The 18,890-nt window shown below is 45.2% G+C and overlaps 1 protein-coding gene across 6 annotated transcripts in view; it reads left to right on the top strand.

The window, feature by feature from the left end:
* The window catches only part of C9H10orf143 (chromosome 9 C10orf143 homolog), a 48,846-nt gene extending 37,340 nt beyond the window's left edge, over nt 1-11,506 (top strand). For 2 of the 6 annotated variants that reach the window (XM_038009737.2, XM_073019458.1), the window contains 2 exons: nt 625-917; nt 10,724-11,506. In XM_038009737.2, coding sequence (XP_037865665.1) covers nt 625-678 — 54 coding nt within the window. In that variant the 3' untranslated portion in view covers nt 679-917; nt 10,724-11,506. Of the gene's footprint in view, nt 1-624; nt 918-9,591; nt 9,788-10,723 lie in introns of all 6 variants that reach the window. The other 4 variants (XM_073019457.1, XM_038009736.2, XM_038009733.2 and 1 more) reach the window with 4 other exon arrangements.
* The last annotated feature ends 7,384 nt before the right edge of the window (nt 11,507-18,890 follow it).

Genomic DNA, 18,890 nt, shown 5'->3' with positions numbered 1-18,890 from the left:
ATCACTAATGCTCCTTCACTTCCTTTTACCTGTGGTTATTGGTTTTTATTGCTCAAACGGGTAGGGAGTTACCACTGAAAAGCCAGCATGCAAAACGTGGTGTTTCTTGGTGCCATGGAACCTCCGCTCCCATGTTGATTCTGGATACCAGCATTGTCATTAGCCTAATCTTTTTTTTTTTTTTCATTGAGGGCAAATAGCAAGGGAGCAGTCTTAATAAGCCTCCGTATTATTCACTTTTTGACGCTGAAATCTATTGCCTGACAACATTTGTGTGTGTGTGGTGTATATGGTGTGTGTGCATGTGTGTGTCTATGTACATATGTAGCGCATGTGCACGTCTGTGTGTGTGGAGTCAAGGCAATGTAGGAGTAGCAATTGAGGGCAGGGGAAGGGAGGTGTTTGGTCCAAACCTATTGTTTTGGTTCAGTTTTCCCTTGTAGGGACAGCAGGAGGAGCCAAAGTATGATTATTCTGATTCTAAATGGATGCATTTTTTTCTTTGTATTGCTTTTTATCTCCAAATTGGTGACCTTTAAAATACTTCTGTTTATTTTGTTTACATATCTGTACATTATTGGTCACTGCTTTCTACATCTACATCATCTATAAATACTGCACTAGAACAGGAAGGCTTGGAACCCGTTGATCTCTGCCCTCCTCCGGCGCCTGTGGTGACGGCTGAGAACGCTGCCTGTGCTTGCTATGGCGGGTCCGAGTGTCAAGCTGGGGACGGGGCCGAAGATGGAAATGTAACGTTCTGACATGGATGAACAGAGATCGATGCGCAGTGCCCTGCTCTTTGTGTCCTGTCTCGGCCACAGCTGATAGCAAGCATCCTTGTCAGTTCTTTCTTCTGTCCTGAGAGAAGAAAACACAATCATGGAGGGATCAACGGGAACTTCATTGATCATTCTGTAAGAATCAAATTGTGCTCCGTGCATTTCTCCCCCCAGGTTTGTCAAGGATCCTGGAGTTCATTGGTCTAACCCTGTCAATTTACAGATAAGGAAAGTGAGGTCCCCAGGCGCTAAGCGGTTGGCCTGCCACGCAGCGTCATTGATGGGGAGGCAGGGGCCTGAGCACTTGGCTGGGAGCCCCCTCTGCTTTCTGCTCTTTTGGCTGGTCAGTGTGTTTGCAGTCAGCATGCCGGCGTCACTCCCCCACGCTGGTGGCCCAGTGTCAGGCTCGAACACCCTCTGAGAAGTGTGGTGGTGATAGTGCAGGTTTTTGTGGATTTCATCCCCAGACACAGTGAGAAGCTCTTGGCTAAGACACAGGGCTGATTTACTCACACTGTGAGGGAATAAGCTGGGAATGGAAGAGTCTGGCTGTGTCAGTATAGCCAAATATGAATCCCAGAATAGACGGGTCTGAATAGACCACTGACAGAATCTTCAGATTTAGCTTCTAGCAGTAGCTGACAGTGAGTAGTTTCTCTGGAATATGGATATTGAAAAACTACCTTTAAAAAAATTTTAACTGTTATTTAGGTCATTTTCTGGTGCTAAAGGAGCTGAGGTGCTTCAGATGACTGGAAGAAAAAAGAAAAAAGTTCAATTTAGACTTCCTACAGACATGTTAGATAAAACCAACACAGATGTGTCCCCCTCCTGCTGCACAGACTCAGGGTAGACTCTGATAAAAAACACACAGCTGATCATGTAATAGGCAAAGAGAGAAAGCAAAGGTAGAGCCGTTGGGACCAACACACTCTTTAGTGGGCCATTACTGTCTGGGTACTTGTTGGGTTTGGTCCTAGAATGCACCCAGGGCTGGGAACTGGAATGCTCATGTCCAGAGACAGATGTGGTTTTGGCCTAACAGAGGTGTGGGAGCTACAATTTGGATCCTTGCATGAAGTTTAGAGGCTCGAAGATCTGATTATACCCTAAAAGGGGACTGGAAATTACAATACCAGGCTTTGCATGGGTGTGGGCTTCAAGCTTATTTTATCTCAATTGTATAGGAACCAAAAGTAGAAGCCCTGCCATAAAAACAGTTGCAGCCCATTGAAGTTCTGAAGGCCTTGGGTGGCAGCAGATGCAGAACTGTCCTGTAGGCATGCCTCCACCACCCAGTGCGTAGGAGATTTGGAGATAAAACAACCCCTACTAAGGATAAGATCACAATAGAAAAATAAGCACATAAACAAATCTACTACCATGGTGAGAAGAGGGGTCAGGAATTAAACAGTAGAATCAAAATCTCCAAGAATCTGAAATAATAGAAGAACCTGAAGTTGGATATAAAGTACGGGCACACCTCATTTTATTGCACTTCACTTTATTGTGCTTTGACGATATTGTGGTTTTTATTCATTGAAGATTTGTGGCAACCTTGCATTGAACAAGTCTGTTTGGTGCCATTTTCCCAAAAGCATATCCTCACCTCATGCTTCTGTGTCAACATTTTTAAACAACAAAGTATTTTTAAATTGAAGTGTGTACATATTTTTAGGCAGAATGTTGTTTGCACACTTAATAGACTACAAGCATATTGTAAACAAAACTTTTATGTGCACTGAGAAACCAAAACATTTGTGTGACTCACTTTATTGCAGTGTTCTGCAACCAAGCCTGCAATGTCTCTGAGGTATCCTGTAGTTATTTTACAAAATGATTAAAGAAGAAATCAAGCCATAATAAGAAAAGAAGACAGTTTGAAAAAAATATTGGACGATTTTTTTAAAAAGAACTAAAAGTGCATGATATGTTCACTGAAGTTTTTTAAAAAAGTCATCAGAGTAGACACAGTTAAAGACAGAATTCATGAATTAGAAGATAGAGCTGGATAAATCCCCCAAGCATAGCAAGGGAGATAAGAAGATGGAAAGTATAAAAGTGTAATTAGGAGTCATAGAGGAAAGAATGAGAAGGCCCATTAGGAAATCCAGAAGGAAGGACTTTAGAGAATGTTTGAGTAGAATAGTTGAAAAGATAATGGCTGAGAATTTTCCAGAATTGAAGAAAGGCATATGTGGTCAAACAATTTTGAAGTAGAATAACAAGCAAGGGAAATTATCCATCAGCTATCAAGATATATTACAAAGCTGTGACCATTAAGACAATGTATTACTGGCCCAAGCATAGACTAACCAATGAAATAAAATTGAGATATTTAAACATGCATATATGGCAGTTTGAAGGCATTATAAATTAGATTTACATAGACCTATACATTGTGCCAGGGTAATTAGTTATCCATATATGAGGAAAGATAAAATTAGATCTCTGCCCCACACAAAATCAATTCTAGGAGGTGGGAGGTGGGGGTGTGAGTTAATAAGAACCTATATATGAAAAAAGAAAACTTTAAAATTGTTAGTAGAAAATATAGAATATGATGGCCAGGCATGGTGGCTCATGCCTATAATCCCAGCACTTTGGGAGGCCAAGGTGGGCAGATCACCTGAGGTTGGGAGTTGAAGACCAGCCTGACCAACATGGAGAATCCACATCTCTACTGAAGATACAAAATTAGCCAGGCGTGGTGGTGCATGCCTGTAGTCCCAGCTACTTAGGAGGCTGAGGCAGGAGAATCACTTGAACCTGGGAGGTGGAGGTTGTGGTGAGCCAAGATCACACCATCACACTCCAGCCTGGGCAACAAGAGCAAAACTCTTGTCTCAAAGAAAAAAAAAAAAAAAAAAAAGAAAAGAAAAAGAAAATATAGAATATGACTACATATATTGACATGCTACATATCAGAATTCCTTCATCATTGTCTAAGAAAAGCTCTTTGCAGGAAAGATATTTACAATGCACAAAACATAAAGATGGGTGTCTTGAATAAATATGCAAATCAGTCCAGTAAATAAACTCAGAATGGCCAATAAATATAAATAGGTGTTCAACTCACTAGTAATTTAAAGACTTGCAAATTAAAACATCAAATTAGCAAAAATAAAAATGGTGCTATAAGTGTGGGTGAGGTTGTAGAGTGAAAGGACACGTTCACTTCCTCAGAAGCCATGTAAATGGGTAAAGCTTATGGTGTGCATTTCTGGTGAGCTAGAAGAGATATAGTCCTAGGTGTATATCCTAGTTGATGCCCAAGAAAGTGTATACAAAATATTTGTTGTATTTGGGAGGCTGAGGCGGGCAGATCACTTAAGGTCAGGAGTTTGAGACCAGCCTGGCCAATATGGTGAAACCCCATCTCTACTAAAAACACAAAAACATTAGCTGGGCGTGGCGCATGCCTGTAGTCCTAGCTACTCAGGAGGCTGAGGCAGGAGAATCACTTGAGCCTGTGAGGTGGAGGTTGCAGTGAGCCAAGATCCCACCACTGCACTCCAGCCCGGGTGATGGAGCAAGACTCTGTCTCAGAACAAAACAAAATATTTGTTGTAGCACTGTTAGTGTAAGAAAAGCCAGAAACAACCTAAATGTTCATTAATAGAATGGATAAATGAATTGCAACATATTTACTCAATGAAATGTTATAGAGAGCAGTGAAAATGAATCAAATGGATAAAAAAGGAAATTACAGAAGGATCTATGTAGAATGATACTATCCAGATACAATATTAAGCATGGGAAACATATATATGTACTAAAGGAATAAAAACATTTGTGAGAGTGGTAAACAACTTCGAAATAAGGGAGTTATTTCCACTGAGTGGAAGGGCTCAGGGTGCAGTGTTTTGGTGATATCTAATGTTTTATCTCCTAAGTTATGTGATGGTTCATGAGTGTCTGTTATATTGTTGTCTGTACCTTTTTTCATATGTCTGAAGAATCACGATGAGTCTTGGGTGTGATGTATCCACACATAGATAGGTCATAATGACACTGGAGGACATCAAAGGCAGAGAAACATCTGTAGAACTGCTAGAGAGAAATTACTGGCCAAGCATGAAGGGATGATAATTTGACAACAGATCTCTCATTAGTAGCAATAGATGCCAGAAGACCTTGGAATGCATCTTGGAGATGCTAAGGGACTGCACTGTGACATGCATGTGGACAGGCTGCACTAGGTCTAGGGCTGCAATGGCCACTACAGTGGGGTTCCTCTCCCCACCCCAGAAAATTCAGTTACAAAAAATGACTCAAGAACAGAGAAGAGAATCAGGTCAGTAACAATGGAAGAATCTGGGGACGTTATCAAAAAGCTACAGATTTTAAAAACCCTGTATGAAAGAACACATGGATGATTTAACATTAGGAAAACGATCACATTGTCTGCTCAGAGGGAAAAAGAGATCATCTATTAGATGCAGAAACAGCATACAGTCAGATGCTAATCCCATTCATGATACATGTTTAAAAACTCCACAAAACAGAAATAGAAGGCTTTCTTCTGCTAAAAATTAAGGATGTGATACTTAGTGGAAGCATCTGTGTTGAAGAGAAAAGGACGAGGATGCTATTAGCACTTCTGCTTGGTGTGCTATGGCTCCTAGCTGGCATAATGTGATAAGAAAAAGAAACAATGGGCATAAGAATTGGAAAGAGAAAAATCTAAATTGTTATTCCAGATGGCGTAATTATCTATATAGAATATCCAAGGCTGACCACAGTGACTCATGCTTATAATCCCGGCACTTTGGGAGGCTGAGACAGGAGGATCGCCTGAGCCCAGTAGTTAGAGGCTGCAGTGAGCCATGATTATGCCACTGTACTCCCTCCCAGGCGGCAGGGTGAGACCCCATCTCTTAAAAAAAAGATGTCCAGAAAATCTGCAGATAGACTACTAGAACTAATATCCAGCAAGGTTGTTGAATATAAGATGAACACACAAAAATAGATAGACTCTTACTTACCGGTAACACTCAATTAGAAGAACAAAACTCCATTCACATGGTTGCAGCATGAGGATGTAAGTTGCTATCTAGTGTTCTGTATTTCATCTTGAAGGGCTCCCTTCAGCATTTCTTGTAAGGCAAGTCTTCTAGCGACAGATTTTCTGTGTTTTTTTTTTTTTTTTTTTTAATCTGGGGATGTCTTCATTTCTCTATCATTATAATTTCAATGTCATTTGGTTTTGTTGGACATCGAGGAAAGGCATGTATGGCCACATGGTTTTGAACTAGAGTAACAGGTGCTGACAGTCTTTCTCCTGGAACTTGGAATATGTCATCTCGCTGCCTCTCCCTCCATGATGTCTGATGAGAAGTCAGCTGTTAGTATCACTGAGGCTCACTTGCACATGGTATGTCGCTTCTCCCTTTCTCTGTGCAAGATTCTTTGGTTCTAGATCATTTTATTATGATGTGTCTAGGTGTGGATCCCTTTGGGTTCATGCTAGTGGAAGTTAATTGAGTTTCTTGTGTATGTAGATTAATGTTTTCAAATCAAATCTGCAAAGTCTTTGGCCATTATTTAAAAAATATTCTTTCTGCCCTTTCTCCGTGTCCTTTTCCTCTGAGACTCCCGCTGACGGGTGTGTTGGGACACCTGATGGTGCTGCACAGTCTCTTCGAAGCCCTGTTCATTTTCCTTCGCTTTTTTTTTTTTTTTCTGTTCCTCAAACTGGATAATCTCAATTGATTTCATGTTCACTGGTTTTTTTTTTTTTTTTTTTTTTTTTTTTTTTGAGATGGAGTCTCGCTCTGTCGCCCGGGCTGCAGTGGCCGGATCTCAGCTCACTGCAAGCTCCGCCTCCCGGGTTCATGCCATTCTCCTGCCTCAGCCTCCCGAGTAGCTGGGACTACAGGCGCCCGCCACCTCACCCGGCTAGTTTTTTGTGTTTTTTTAGTAGAGACGGGGTTTCACTGTGTTAGCCAGGATGGTCTCGATCTCCTGACCTTGTGATCCGCCCATCTCAGCCTCCCAAAGTGCTGGGATTACAGGCTTGAGCCACCGCGCCCAGCCATGACCTTCTTTAGTTCTTTGACCATATTTAAAATGGCTGAGGTGAAGTCTCTGTCTGGTAAGTTCATTTCTGGACTTTGTGTTCTGTTTGCCCCTCCAGGTCAGATCCACTGCCCACCTTTACTGGCATCTGCATAGTAGGCCAGCCTGTATGGCTTACATCGGGGGGTGCCTGGGCTCTCCCACTTCCCTTTGGGCTCAGACCCTAGGGGTATTTGGGACAGGCAACAGGAGACTGGAGAGCGAGGGCAGGGTATGTGGCCATGTCCCCTGGCCAGTGTCTGCTCCTCTGAAGGAGCCAGCAGCATGTGGCACCTCCTCCTTCCGGGTTCTGGCAGCCGCTGCTGCCCTTTATCCCTTGGCTCTGGCCCCTGCACTGTCCCTCGCGGCTCCCAGGCAACTTTGTGACGAATCCTTTTGTAATAATCCCTTTGTGAGGTCTCCTGTTCGCCCCTGTATCTGTTTCCTGTTGGGGCTATGACTGGTACAGAAGGGTGCACACCCACTTTCGAGTGTTGACGCCTCCAAGAAGGAAGGGAGGAAGATGAGGCAAGGGTGTGACAGGTGTCCATCGGCACAGGGCACCACAGGTGCTCTAAAGACATTTCACCATACAAAGATGCATGCCAGCAAAGACGGATGATTGGCTTAGAGGTCCAAGCTTTTACTGTAGGCCTTTGAAGAATTCTCTTGAGAAGGGACAGTGTTTTGTGGCAGTAAAGATGAATATGCTGTTAAAGGAAGAAAAAATGACTCCTCTGGTAGATGGTAATGGCAGGAATCATCAACATCTTTAACCCACAGAGGGCTGCTGTCATTCTGTCACACAGGTACTCGGGGAGAAGCGGAGAGCTAGCCACAGCCAGGGCTCTGCCCGTGAAGGAAAAATGGCTTCAGCAAAAAGGGTAGGGGATGTGGGATGCAGTTCTCTCCTCCCCCAGTCTACAGAGATGACTTGCAGCTAGATGTACCGGAGGCGAAGGCATCAATCGTGGTGTTTCACGTGATGGTCCCAGATGGAGTGAGGTGTGTTTCTGTTGGCCCTGCTGTCCTTGCTGGCTCCACAGAAAGGTCATGGAGAGCCCAGCGAGGAGGGCTTCCAAAAAGGAAAGGGGAACATTTTGAGGGAGTTCATGCATGGTGGCAAACCCTGTAAAGAAGCCATTGCAGTGAGAGATGAAAGAAGGGCTGAGGCCACGCACGTGTGCCGCAAGCGTGCAGAGGAGAAGGCGCTGGGCAGCAGGTGCAGCCAGAAGCAGCTGGCCCTGGCCCCTTTTCATCCCGGGGTTAGAAGCAAATAAAAACTCCCTCTTCATAAACGTCGTTCTCTTGCTCCGTGGAACTGTGTTTTACCAAAAGTGGAAAAGGGTTTTTCCATTATTGCTGATCAAATGACTTTTCAAGCCTGACCAAACAGGAGGCAAGGCATTTTCATTGTCCACAGTAAGACTCACAGTCAAGGCACAATGAGCCTGAAGCTCCTCATCAGACCTGCCTCTGGTGGCTGGTGTGGGGCATCTGTGAGTCCCAGAGTCCGGGGACTTGAGGTCCCACTGGCCCAGCCCCGGTCTAGATTGGGGTCCGTATGAGGCTTCTCTTTGGGCGTCACTGGGGGCTGCTTGCTTTGAGAGAGACAGAGACAAACTGGGACGTGTCAAGAAGAGAGAGTAGGATTGTGTGGGGGCTTGAGATCATGCCAGGGCAGAAGGTTTAAACGAGCGATTTCTGAAGGTTCTTTTGTGTCTAAGAGAGAGTAGAATGATGCGGGGGCTTGAGATCGCACCGGGGCAGAAGGTTTAAAGAGCAATTTCTAAAGCTTCCTTTGTGTCTAAGATTCTGGGTCTTGGCCAGCTGCGTTGGCTCACACCTGTAATCCCAAGACTTTGGGACGCTGAGGTGGGTGGATCGCCTGAGGCCAGGAGTTCTAGACCAGCTTGACAACATGATGAAACCCTGTCTCTACCAAAAAAAAAAAAAAAAAAAAAAAAAAAAAAAAAGCCAGGTGTGGCGGCAAGCACCTATAGTCCCAGCTACTCAGGAGGCTGAGATGGGAGGATCTCCTGAGCCCAGGAGGCTGAGGCTGCAGTGAGCCATCATTGTGACACTGCACTCCAGCCTGGGTGACAGAGCCAGGCCCTGTCTCAAAAAAAAAAAAAAAAAAATTCTGGGTCTTAGTCCTCAAATTGATGTGGCTCTATCTTTGTCCCCAAGTTTTATCCATCCTGTCTCAAACATGTCTTCCAGATATACCCCTCCTTGAACAGAGCAGGGAAGGATGCGTTAGGAGTAAGTCACTTCAGTGAATAGCTTTTTTGAAATGAATTAAACTACATTTCCCTGCAATCCTCCCGTCTCTGCCCTAAGAGAAGCCCACTGTCTCCTGGGCCTGTGTACCCCACTGCACCTCAGAGTGAGCCTCCCAGGCTTCCGCTGACTCTGCCCCTTCAGTGCACGGCCCAGAGCCGCGATTTGCCAGCTGCGCTCCTGCGCTCAGAGTCTCCCTACAGAACAGGTCCTTGTGCAAAGAAGTTCAGGAAATGCTACGCACTTTCCGCTGCCTTTTAGAGATTTGATGTCCATTACACTATGAAAGACCTTGAGAATTGCATGAAGAAACTTGTTTCCAAAATGTCCTTTTGTAAAGGGATACCTGCTACACATGTGATTCTGGGAATATTCTGGGAAGTAAAGGCCTGTTGAATATATGCAGCACCTGTATGCACCATGGCATCCAGGGCCCTTCAGATCTCAGTGCTGCTTGATCTCCCAGACAGCTGCTCCCATCCCTGTCCTGTGCGCCACAAGCCCCCGCTCCAGCTGCCACAGCTTCTCCGATCCTGGAACAGTCTGACCTTGTGCTGTTCTTACCGCTTGGGATATACCTTCCCACCTCCAAAGATTCTCTTGCTCCTTCGTGGCCCGCCCAGGATTCCTCTCTTGTGTGAAGCCTTCAGGCCCCTCACCAGGTAGGGTCACGTGCTCTCTTCCCTGGCTCCTGTAGCGTTTTGTTCTGATCACTCGAAGGAGCCATCAGTGTCTCACGTCAGTGCTCTGTTGTCTGATAGTCCCTCCAGGCAAGTCCAGAGTCTCTCCTCTCTGGTCCCCTTGGGTCAGGGCAGCCCCTGCCTTCCAGGAAGCAGGGATGTCATCAAGGACTGGACTGCTTTGTTCCCTCACCACCCAGCCTACCCTACAGTTCTGGGCTGCAGCCAGCTCAGGAGCCTGTTGCCCTGATGGTGGAGTCCTTGCAGGACAGGGAGGCTGTGCCTGTCTCTGCCTGTGGGCCAGAGTGCCACGCTGCTATGTGCCAGGATATGTGGCCAAGTGTGACAGAGATTCCTCGATGCCGACAAGCCTCTCATTGCACAGTGGTACAGTGTCTGGCCAACTGTCTATCCCCAGCCATCTGGTTCTCCCAGTTACTTCTGCGGGTGAAAGTGAGGAGATAAGAGGCCTGCCCCAGGAGATGGGTGGGGGGACGGAGGGTCCCTGGTGGGGATTGTCATGAGCCTCTGTTACTGAAAGATGTCCCTGGTGAGAGGAGCCACTTTTGTGTTGCTTTTGTGCTGAATCCTGACTCAATATTTAGACATTTAAAAAAATTTATTTTATGAATATATGAATAGTATTTTCATTCTCTTGTTATTCCTCATAGTACTATAGGAAAGAAGGGAAGTAACATTTATTGAAAATGTTCTGTGTACCAGTCACTACTGGAAATGCTTTAAATATCTTAATGTAATACGTATTAATATATCTATAAACAGATACCTCAGGAATTAAGATATCATTTACAAATAGTCATTTTAAATGTAGTGCTTTGTGTTGGCAAATGTATAGCCAAGGTGTATTAATTTGGCAAGTTAAATTAATTCCTGCAATGTGCTGTTTTATCTTTGTAGGGACATTTTAACCATACCAAGAATCATTAGAAGATGCAAGCTGGAAGAAAGAAGATCCCAGTTTTGGTTTTTAACCCTTCATGTTGCAGCAAATGTGAATCTCCTACAGATGGGTTTGGGGATTTCCCTGTTCAAATAGCAGCCCAGTGTCCTCTGTGGGTGGGGGGAAGTTTGTCCTTTCCTTCTCGTAAATCCACCATCCTCTGCACGAGAGCCAGGAGAATCCACATCACTTCAAAAGAGCCCCCACGGCTGGACGTGGTGGCTCACGCCTGTAATCCCAGCACTTTGGGAGGCCGAGACAGGCGGATCACAAGGTCAGGAGATCGAGACCATCCTGGCTAACATGGTGAAACCCCGTCTCTACTAAAAATACCAAAAAAAATTAGCCTGGCGTGGTGGTGGGCGCCTGTAGTCCCAGCTACTTGGGAGGCTGAGGCAGGTGAATGGTGTGAACCTGGGAGGCAGAGCTTGCAGTGAGCCGAGATCGCACCACTGCACTCCAGCCTGGGCGACAGCGAGATTCCATCTTAAAAAAAAAAAAGATCCCCCAAATCATTACTACGTACTATAGCCTCCTTTCAAATGTTCCTGGTTGAGAGGGAGATGAATTGCATTATTTACAAGTCAAAAAATGTTGTATCAAACTTCCTATGAGCTTGGGCACTCATGGCCTGTAGAGGCCCGCCCAGACATAGCCAGGATGCTTTTTCATTGTTTTGTGGATGTACCCAGGGCTGTTTACACATTCTTTCATTAAAAGGCTTATTTTTATATTTAAAACGTTCTAATCTTGCAGTGAATTTTACTAAGGGCTAGTGTCCAATCTGTTCCCCAACTGAGGTTATCAGAGACAGAATCCCTTTTATATTCAAGTGGAAATTACTCATTTTCTCCTGGGTTTTCAATGTATTATCTGACTGTGAGGCTGGCATTATTTTCTCTGGGTTTGAAAGCTTCCTGAGATGTCCGGTTTGTAAGCTCCTGTCCGCATCACGTTATCTGCAGGGAATGTGCTCCCCCCAGGGAGTGTCCTCCACACTGATGTGGGAAGAGCCCCCTCTGTAAGTAGTCACGGCATTCGGTCATGGGGAGAATTCCGTACGGGAAAGATAGAACAGAGGAAGACAAGGTGTTGAAACCGGTACAGTGTCACCTGGGATATGGATGATCCAGAATTACAGGATACGTCTTCATTAACCCTGGGTAAGATCCCAGAGCTGTGACTCGATTAAAAAATGCCAGTTCGTGCCAAACAACCAAAGCTGGGAGAGAGGGAGAAGGTATTGGCATTTGTGGCCTTACGAAAGATTTTTATGAAGAGCTTTAGTTTGTTAATTAAGATGAGATACACATCTTAATTTTTATGGGAAAAAAGAGAAAACTCTTAGATACACAGCATGTTCTTTTTTGTGTGTAAACTCTTCCTTCTCACCCTCGTTCATGGAGAGAGCAGGTGTCCCCGCAGTGTCAGGTGGGTGTTTTGTAGCTGACGTGGCACGTCCCTCCAGCTATTCACACGAAGCTGGCTTTTGTAGAGAACAGTCCCCAGGCATCCTCCTGCCCCAAGGAAAATGCCCCTGCTTGAGAGTCGGACAGATGTGAGTTCCCATCTCATCTCCACTGACCATCTCCACGTGACCTTGATGAGTCCTTAGACTTCTTGGAGCCTCTGGTTCCCATCTGTGTGGTGGGGAGGTCCCCCTCGGGGTTTGTCCTTAGCCCCCAATGCAACTTCTCGGTGTCAGCGCCCTCCCTGCCGGTGCACAGCCTCTCCAGCCCGAAGCAGGCCTTCTGTTCTGGAAAAGCAAAGCTCACGAAACATGATGACCAGGTGACAAGGACGAAAGGGATGAGGTGCAACTGGCCAGAATGTGGGTGTATTAGGGTTCTCTAGAGGGACAGAATGGGATAGGTGTATATGTGAAGGGGAGCTTATTAGGAGTGTTGACTTGCACGATCACAAGGTGGGATCCCACAATAGGCCACCTGCAAGCTGAGGAGCAAGGAAGGCAGCCTGAGTCCCAAAACCTCAACAGTAGAGAACTCGACAGGGCAGCCTTCAGTCTGTGGCTGAAGGCCGAAGAGCCCGTGGCAAACCCCTGGTGTAAGTCCAAGAGTCCAAAAACTCAAGAACTTGGAGTTGGATGTTCCAGGGCAGGAAGCATCCAACACGGGAGAAAGAGGAAGGCCGGAAGACTCAGCCAGCCTAGTCTTTCCACATTCTCCTGCCTGCTTTAGTCCAGCCATGCTGGCAGCTGATCAGATGGTGCCCACCCAGATTGAGGGTGGGTCTGCCTTCCCAGCCCACTGACTCAAATTTAATCTCCTCTGGCAACACCCTCACAGACACACCCAGGATCAACACCTGGCATCCTTCAATCCAGTTGACACTTGATATTGCTGGAGTTTCTGGACTGTGAAGGGAATGGAGTAGCTTGTCACTGGGTACCTAAAAGGGGGGATGGCAACATTTTCTTGGTGTTTTCAGCCATTTTAGTACAGGCCATAAAATAGAAGGCTCAGAAATTCCAGACTTTCCTAGGTGTGGTCCACACCTCAGTCCAATCCTAGTCTGACCTTGTGTGGACAGAGGTCCTGCCCGTGGCCTTGTTGTCTCCTGACAGCCGCCCCCCGCCCACCCCCTGACTTGCTGTCACAGCTGCCCTGGCATCCATCCTGGCCTTCAGCCCCACCTTCCTGGCTCCAGAGTTGTCCCTGGCCACGGGACAGTCTCTACTCTCCAGCCCAACCCACCTCCTGCTGGGATTACCTGGAGGAGCTCGCCGAGTGCAGAACTGTTTCTCCCAGGCAAATGAATTTGTCAGCACCACAGGTACTAAAACAGATTAGCTAATAGGCAAAACCTGCATAGATTTCACTAAACTGGGTCTTGATGCGCCCATGACGAGCGTGAAATGGGATTATCCCTTTAAAGTGCTTCATGTTTGTGTTCTTGTCAAAAGAGGAGGAAAAAGACATTTTCTTACACCCTGAGGAAACAGACTGGGTGTTGATGTGTGTGTATTTCCATTAGAAAAGTTTTCAATTTGTTCTTTAATTATCATCTGTTATTGCTCTTGGGGGGAAATAGGGGCTAAAATGTCAAAACATACCTTTAATAATTTCACAAAGTAAGTTTCTAAACCAACAACTTATGAAACTCATTTTAGAACATTCAAAAGCATGGTAAGTGGTTAACAAAAATGTGTTAACATCATTTGACATGTTTTTCCTCCTTTTAAAATATAGTTTATTTCCAAATTTGTTTTAAAACAATAAAAAAGTATACTTGAAATCCATACTTATTAAAGAAAAAAATGTTTAATTATAAATTTTAGCTAAAAATGAAATTAAGTCATCCATAATTCCATTACTCAAAAGTAACTCATGTTCACATTTTGATGTATGTCCTTTCAAATTTTTTTCTATGTGAATATGTGCTCCTAAGCATATAGTCTTAAAATTTATATTTTATTTTATTTTGAGACAAGGTCTCACTCCTCTTACCCAGGGTGGAGTGCAGTGGTGCAATCACGGCTCACTGCATCCTTGACTTCCCTGGGCCCAGATGAGTACCTCCTCAGCTTCCTGAGCAGCTGGGACCACGGGCATGTGCCACCATGCCCGGCTAATTTTTGTATATTTTGTAGAGGTGGGGCTTCACCATGTTGTCCATGCTGGTCTTGAACTTCTGGGCTCAAGCCATCTGCTCACCTTGGCCTCTCCCAGTGCTGGGATTACAGGTGTGAGCCACCGCACCCAGCCTAGCATATACTTTTTTTTTTTTTTTTTGAGACCGAGTCTCACTCTGTCGCCCAGGCTGGAGTGCAGTGGCGCGATCTCGGCTCACTGCAAGCTCCGCCTCCCGGGTTCACACCATTCTCCTGCCTCAGCCTCTCGACTACAGGCAAGGACTACAGGCGCCCGCCACCACGCCTGGCTAATTTTTTTGTATTTTTAGTAGAGACAGGGTTTCACCGTGTTAGCCAGGATGGTCTCGATCTCCTGACCTCATGATCCGTCCACCTCGGCCTCCCAAAGTGCTGGGATTACAGGTGTGAGCGCGTGGCTGCATATACTTTTTAATGTTAACATCATGTACATCTTTTCATGTCAATTAATATATATTAGATTACCATTTTAAGTGGTTACAAGTATACTGTTAAATGGAAACGCTACATTTACCCAGTTCCTTCATAATGAGTGCTTAGGTTGTATCTATCTACTTGCTGTTACAGAAGTTGCTCTCTAAACATCCTTTTATCTTGTAAAGTTTTGCAATTATATTCAAAAGAACATTCTAGAAGTTGCGCTGTTGGATCAGAGGGCACCTTCTGGTTTTCTGCCCTCTGGAAAGGTACCAAGAGCCCATGTCCTGTCCCTCTGCACCAACATTGGCAGAAACATTTTTTAACATGGAGCATTTTGCACCCACAAAAGTAGGCAGGACAAACCGACAGGACAAGGAGCTCTGTCAGCTCTCATTCAGCTCCAGTGATGATCGGCCACGGCCAGTCCTGCCTGCCTGTTCCCAACTGGTCCCACCGTTAGACGCAAATACCAGAGTATGACTGCAGCTGCGCTTTTTTTCAGTGTCTCTCCTAAAGAGACATTTGAAAAGCAAAACCGCAATAAAATTGTCACTCCTAACACAAAATTTGCAATAATTCCTTATATCATGAAATAGCTAGCTTTTGATGAAATTTCTACATGCTTAATCCATTTCATGATGATTTTGTTTTGCTTTGTGTTTTATAACTTGTGTGAATTGGGATCGGAATCAGAGCCACATAGTGTGACAAGCTGATGGATTCCTAAGTCTCTCTCTCTGTTCAAGGATCTTCTCTCTCTCTCTTCCCTCTCCTGAAACTGGATTATAGAGTTTGTGCTGATTTTGCTAATTATATCTCCCTGAGGTTTTACCTGCTTCCCTGACCTGTGTTTCCTATAAATTGGTAGTTGATGTAGAAGCTTAAGCAAATTCCATTTTGATTTTTTTGGCAAGTCTTCTCTTTTGATTGATGCCAGTATGATCTTTGCTAGTTGCGGTTTTAATTTGAATGCCACACACTGCTTTTCGGAGATGCTTATGGGCCATATGTGTCTTTTGTAAACTTTCCACCTTTGCCCATTTTTCTATTGGAGCATGTGTCTTCATTATTTATTTTTAAGAGTTCTTTATATATGAAGGCCGTTGAATCTGTTTTTCTCTCATGTTAGAAATATTTTTCCCAGTTTATTATTTTTCACCAATGATATTTATATATCCTTTGCCACACAATTTTTCTCTGTCATACCTGTCAGCCTCTTTTTTGCTGGCTTCTAGTCTTACAGTCATTCAAGAAAGGCCTTTCTTTCCCCAAGGTTATGTACATTACATGAGTTGACTGTAACTTATACATCTACATTTTTGCACAATTCTGACATTTAGAACTTTAGCTACAACTTTCTGGAGGGTAAAGAGTGATAGACCTAACTTTATCTTCTCCCCAAACATTAACCAGTTATTCTAACCACATCTTTTCCATTGGCTGTCTGTTCCATTTTTATCATACATGCAGTAGTTTCTGTACTTGCTTCTCTGTTCTTTGATCTTTCTTGTGCAGTGGCCATAACATTGTGCATATGTGTGGGTGGCCTTTTTATTAAAATGTAACACACATGCAGAAGAGCGAATAAATGTGTGCCCAGGTCTAGTGCACCTGCATAGGTATGATCAACTTTAGGATCATTTTGTCATATCTCAAAAAAAAAAAAAAAAAACCCACATAAAGTATTGATGGGGTCTGTGCTGATTACTGATGAATTGCAGGGTAAGGGGTAGCTTTAGAGTATTGAGACTTATGCAGACACATGGTACATTTTGCTCTGATAAACACTTTCCCGTTTCGTTAGTATAGGTCCTGCATTTTAAGCTCATCCCAGATCATCTTTGTTCAATTACTCTTTCTATGTATAACTGTTATACCCGATCATTTCTGAAAAAAAATGCTGTTTAAAACCTACTAGTGCATTTTCCCCAGATGCAAAGGGAATTTTTGGTCCAATTTCTACGTGCTTCGTCAATTTCATAATGATTTTGTTTTGTTTTATGTGGCCGTCCTCAGGAAGCCCATCCTTCCTGAGCACGTGAATGTCAGACACCGTGCTGAATACTTGCCTTACATTATCATATTTAACCCCCAGAACTCCTTGAGAGAAGAAGTGCCTTCATTGTACTCAGAAGAAGAGAGGCCCAAGGAGGCTGCATCGCTTGTCCACGGTCAGATGCTGGGGTCAGACCGGGCCTCCACTCCAGCATCTGCCTCCTCCAGACCCTCCCTCCTAGAACTGCACGTGGATTGTGGGGTGGCAGAGTGGGGGTGGGTGTCTGGTTAAAATGCAGACTCTCAAGTCTGGGGCAAGGCCTGGGATTCTGCATTTCGAAAAAGCTCCCGGGAGATGCCACAGACTGCGCTCAGGACTGTTACAGCACATTGCCTGCCCACGTCATTTAGGATATGGTAACACGGGATCTTGTGGAGGTGCAGACAATTCCCCGGCTCTAGAGTGGAAAGCATTCTGTTTTGGGGAACAATTTGAACAGTTCACCTTGCCAGTCTAGGAAGCCCCTCACCTCGGTGCCACTTCCTGGAGTCATGACATCTGGGGGCCTGGGCAGGCTGCCCGCCTGGGGCTCCTCTGCCACTTACTCTGTTTCCTTATCCGTGAAATGAGAATAGCAACAGTACCCACGTCATCACTCACTGAGGAGTCGGTGACATAGGTCTCTATTTGAGGCTCTTGGAATGGAGCTTGGTGGCCATAGCCACTTTTACTGCGTGCACTTGCACCGGCCTCAGAACCCACCACTGCAGCGCCCAGGGCCACAGTGGCACAGGAATTAAAGCCAGCCCTCTGCCATCCACATGCTGGCCCTGTTGTGAAGGCCCTCTCCCCCCACAATCACAGGCCTCGTGGAGAGGCTGGCTCAGAGCTCCTCTTCTCCACCCACTGCCTCTTAGCTAGGATTCGTGATTTTTATGCAGTTTTTTTGGGGACCTTTAGAAACTTCTGGTCCCCCAGTTGCTTACCAATATGTCAGAGTATTTGGTGAGGATTTCCTGGCCTTGGTATCTGTGATCACTGTCAAGTCTTCAGCAGCTTGGTAGAAAGACAGGGTGGTCCTAGTGCAAACTTGGAAGGGTGCAGAGGGGACAGCAGGGAGTTCGTGTTTACTGGGCACTGAGTTGCAGATGGGGAAGATGAGAGTTTTGGAGATGGATGTGGCGATGATGGCTGTACAAGTGTGAAAATACTTAATGCTGCTGAGCTGCACACTTAACAACGGTTTAAATGGTGAATCTTATGCCATGTATATCTTACCCCCATGAAAAAAATTCAACTGGATGTGGTAGCTCACACCTATAATCCCAGCACTTTGGGAGGCTAAGGTGGGAGGATCACATGAGCCCAGGAGTTCAAGACCAGCGTGGGCAACACAGTGAAACCCCATCTCTACAAAAAAAAAAAAAAAAAAAAATAGCTAGGCGTGGTGGTGGCATATGCCTGTACTTTCAGCGAGTAGTGAGACTGAAGTGGGAGAGTCACTTGAGCCCAGGAGATCAAGGCTGCAGTGAGCCATGATTGAGCCACTGCACTCTAGCCTGGATGACACAGTGAGATTCTGTATAAAAAATAAAGAAAGAAAAAACTCTCAATGGCTCAACCTTTCCCTTCTCTGTAAAATGACATTGTTTCTTTTCCTCATCTCTCACTGATTATGGACCAGCCAAGTATGAGTTTTCAGTCACCCACGTGAAGGCCCTGGGGTAGTCACTGAACGCTCGGCTCAGCATGACCCTTGCTGTTGAGCCCTGTGCATGCAGCGGCTCTCAGGGTGCTGCCCTCGCCCTGCTCATGACGGCACTCCCACCCCGAATCTTCTGGTCTGGCCACTGGAGCTTGGAGCCTGAGGGGCAGCACTTCCCTCTGGGCAGGAGCCCAAAGACCACCAGTGGCTTGCTAGGGTCGGTAAGGGCTCATTTCACATTTACTAAATACACGGCCATGTTTCCAGCCCTAAATCAGGACATACAAGATTTCCTTTCTGACATCTAAATTTACTTATGTGAAAATCATTACACAAAAACATTTAAATTGCATTTAGTCATTTATTCAGTGA

This window comes from Chlorocebus sabaeus, chromosome 9 (assembly GCF_047675955.1).
Source record: "Chlorocebus sabaeus isolate Y175 chromosome 9, mChlSab1.0.hap1, whole genome shotgun sequence".
Lineage (NCBI taxonomy): Eukaryota > Metazoa > Chordata > Mammalia > Primates > Cercopithecidae > Chlorocebus > Chlorocebus sabaeus.
Note: the sequence above shows the minus strand (reverse complement) of the source record. Positions and strands in the feature narration are given on the sequence as shown.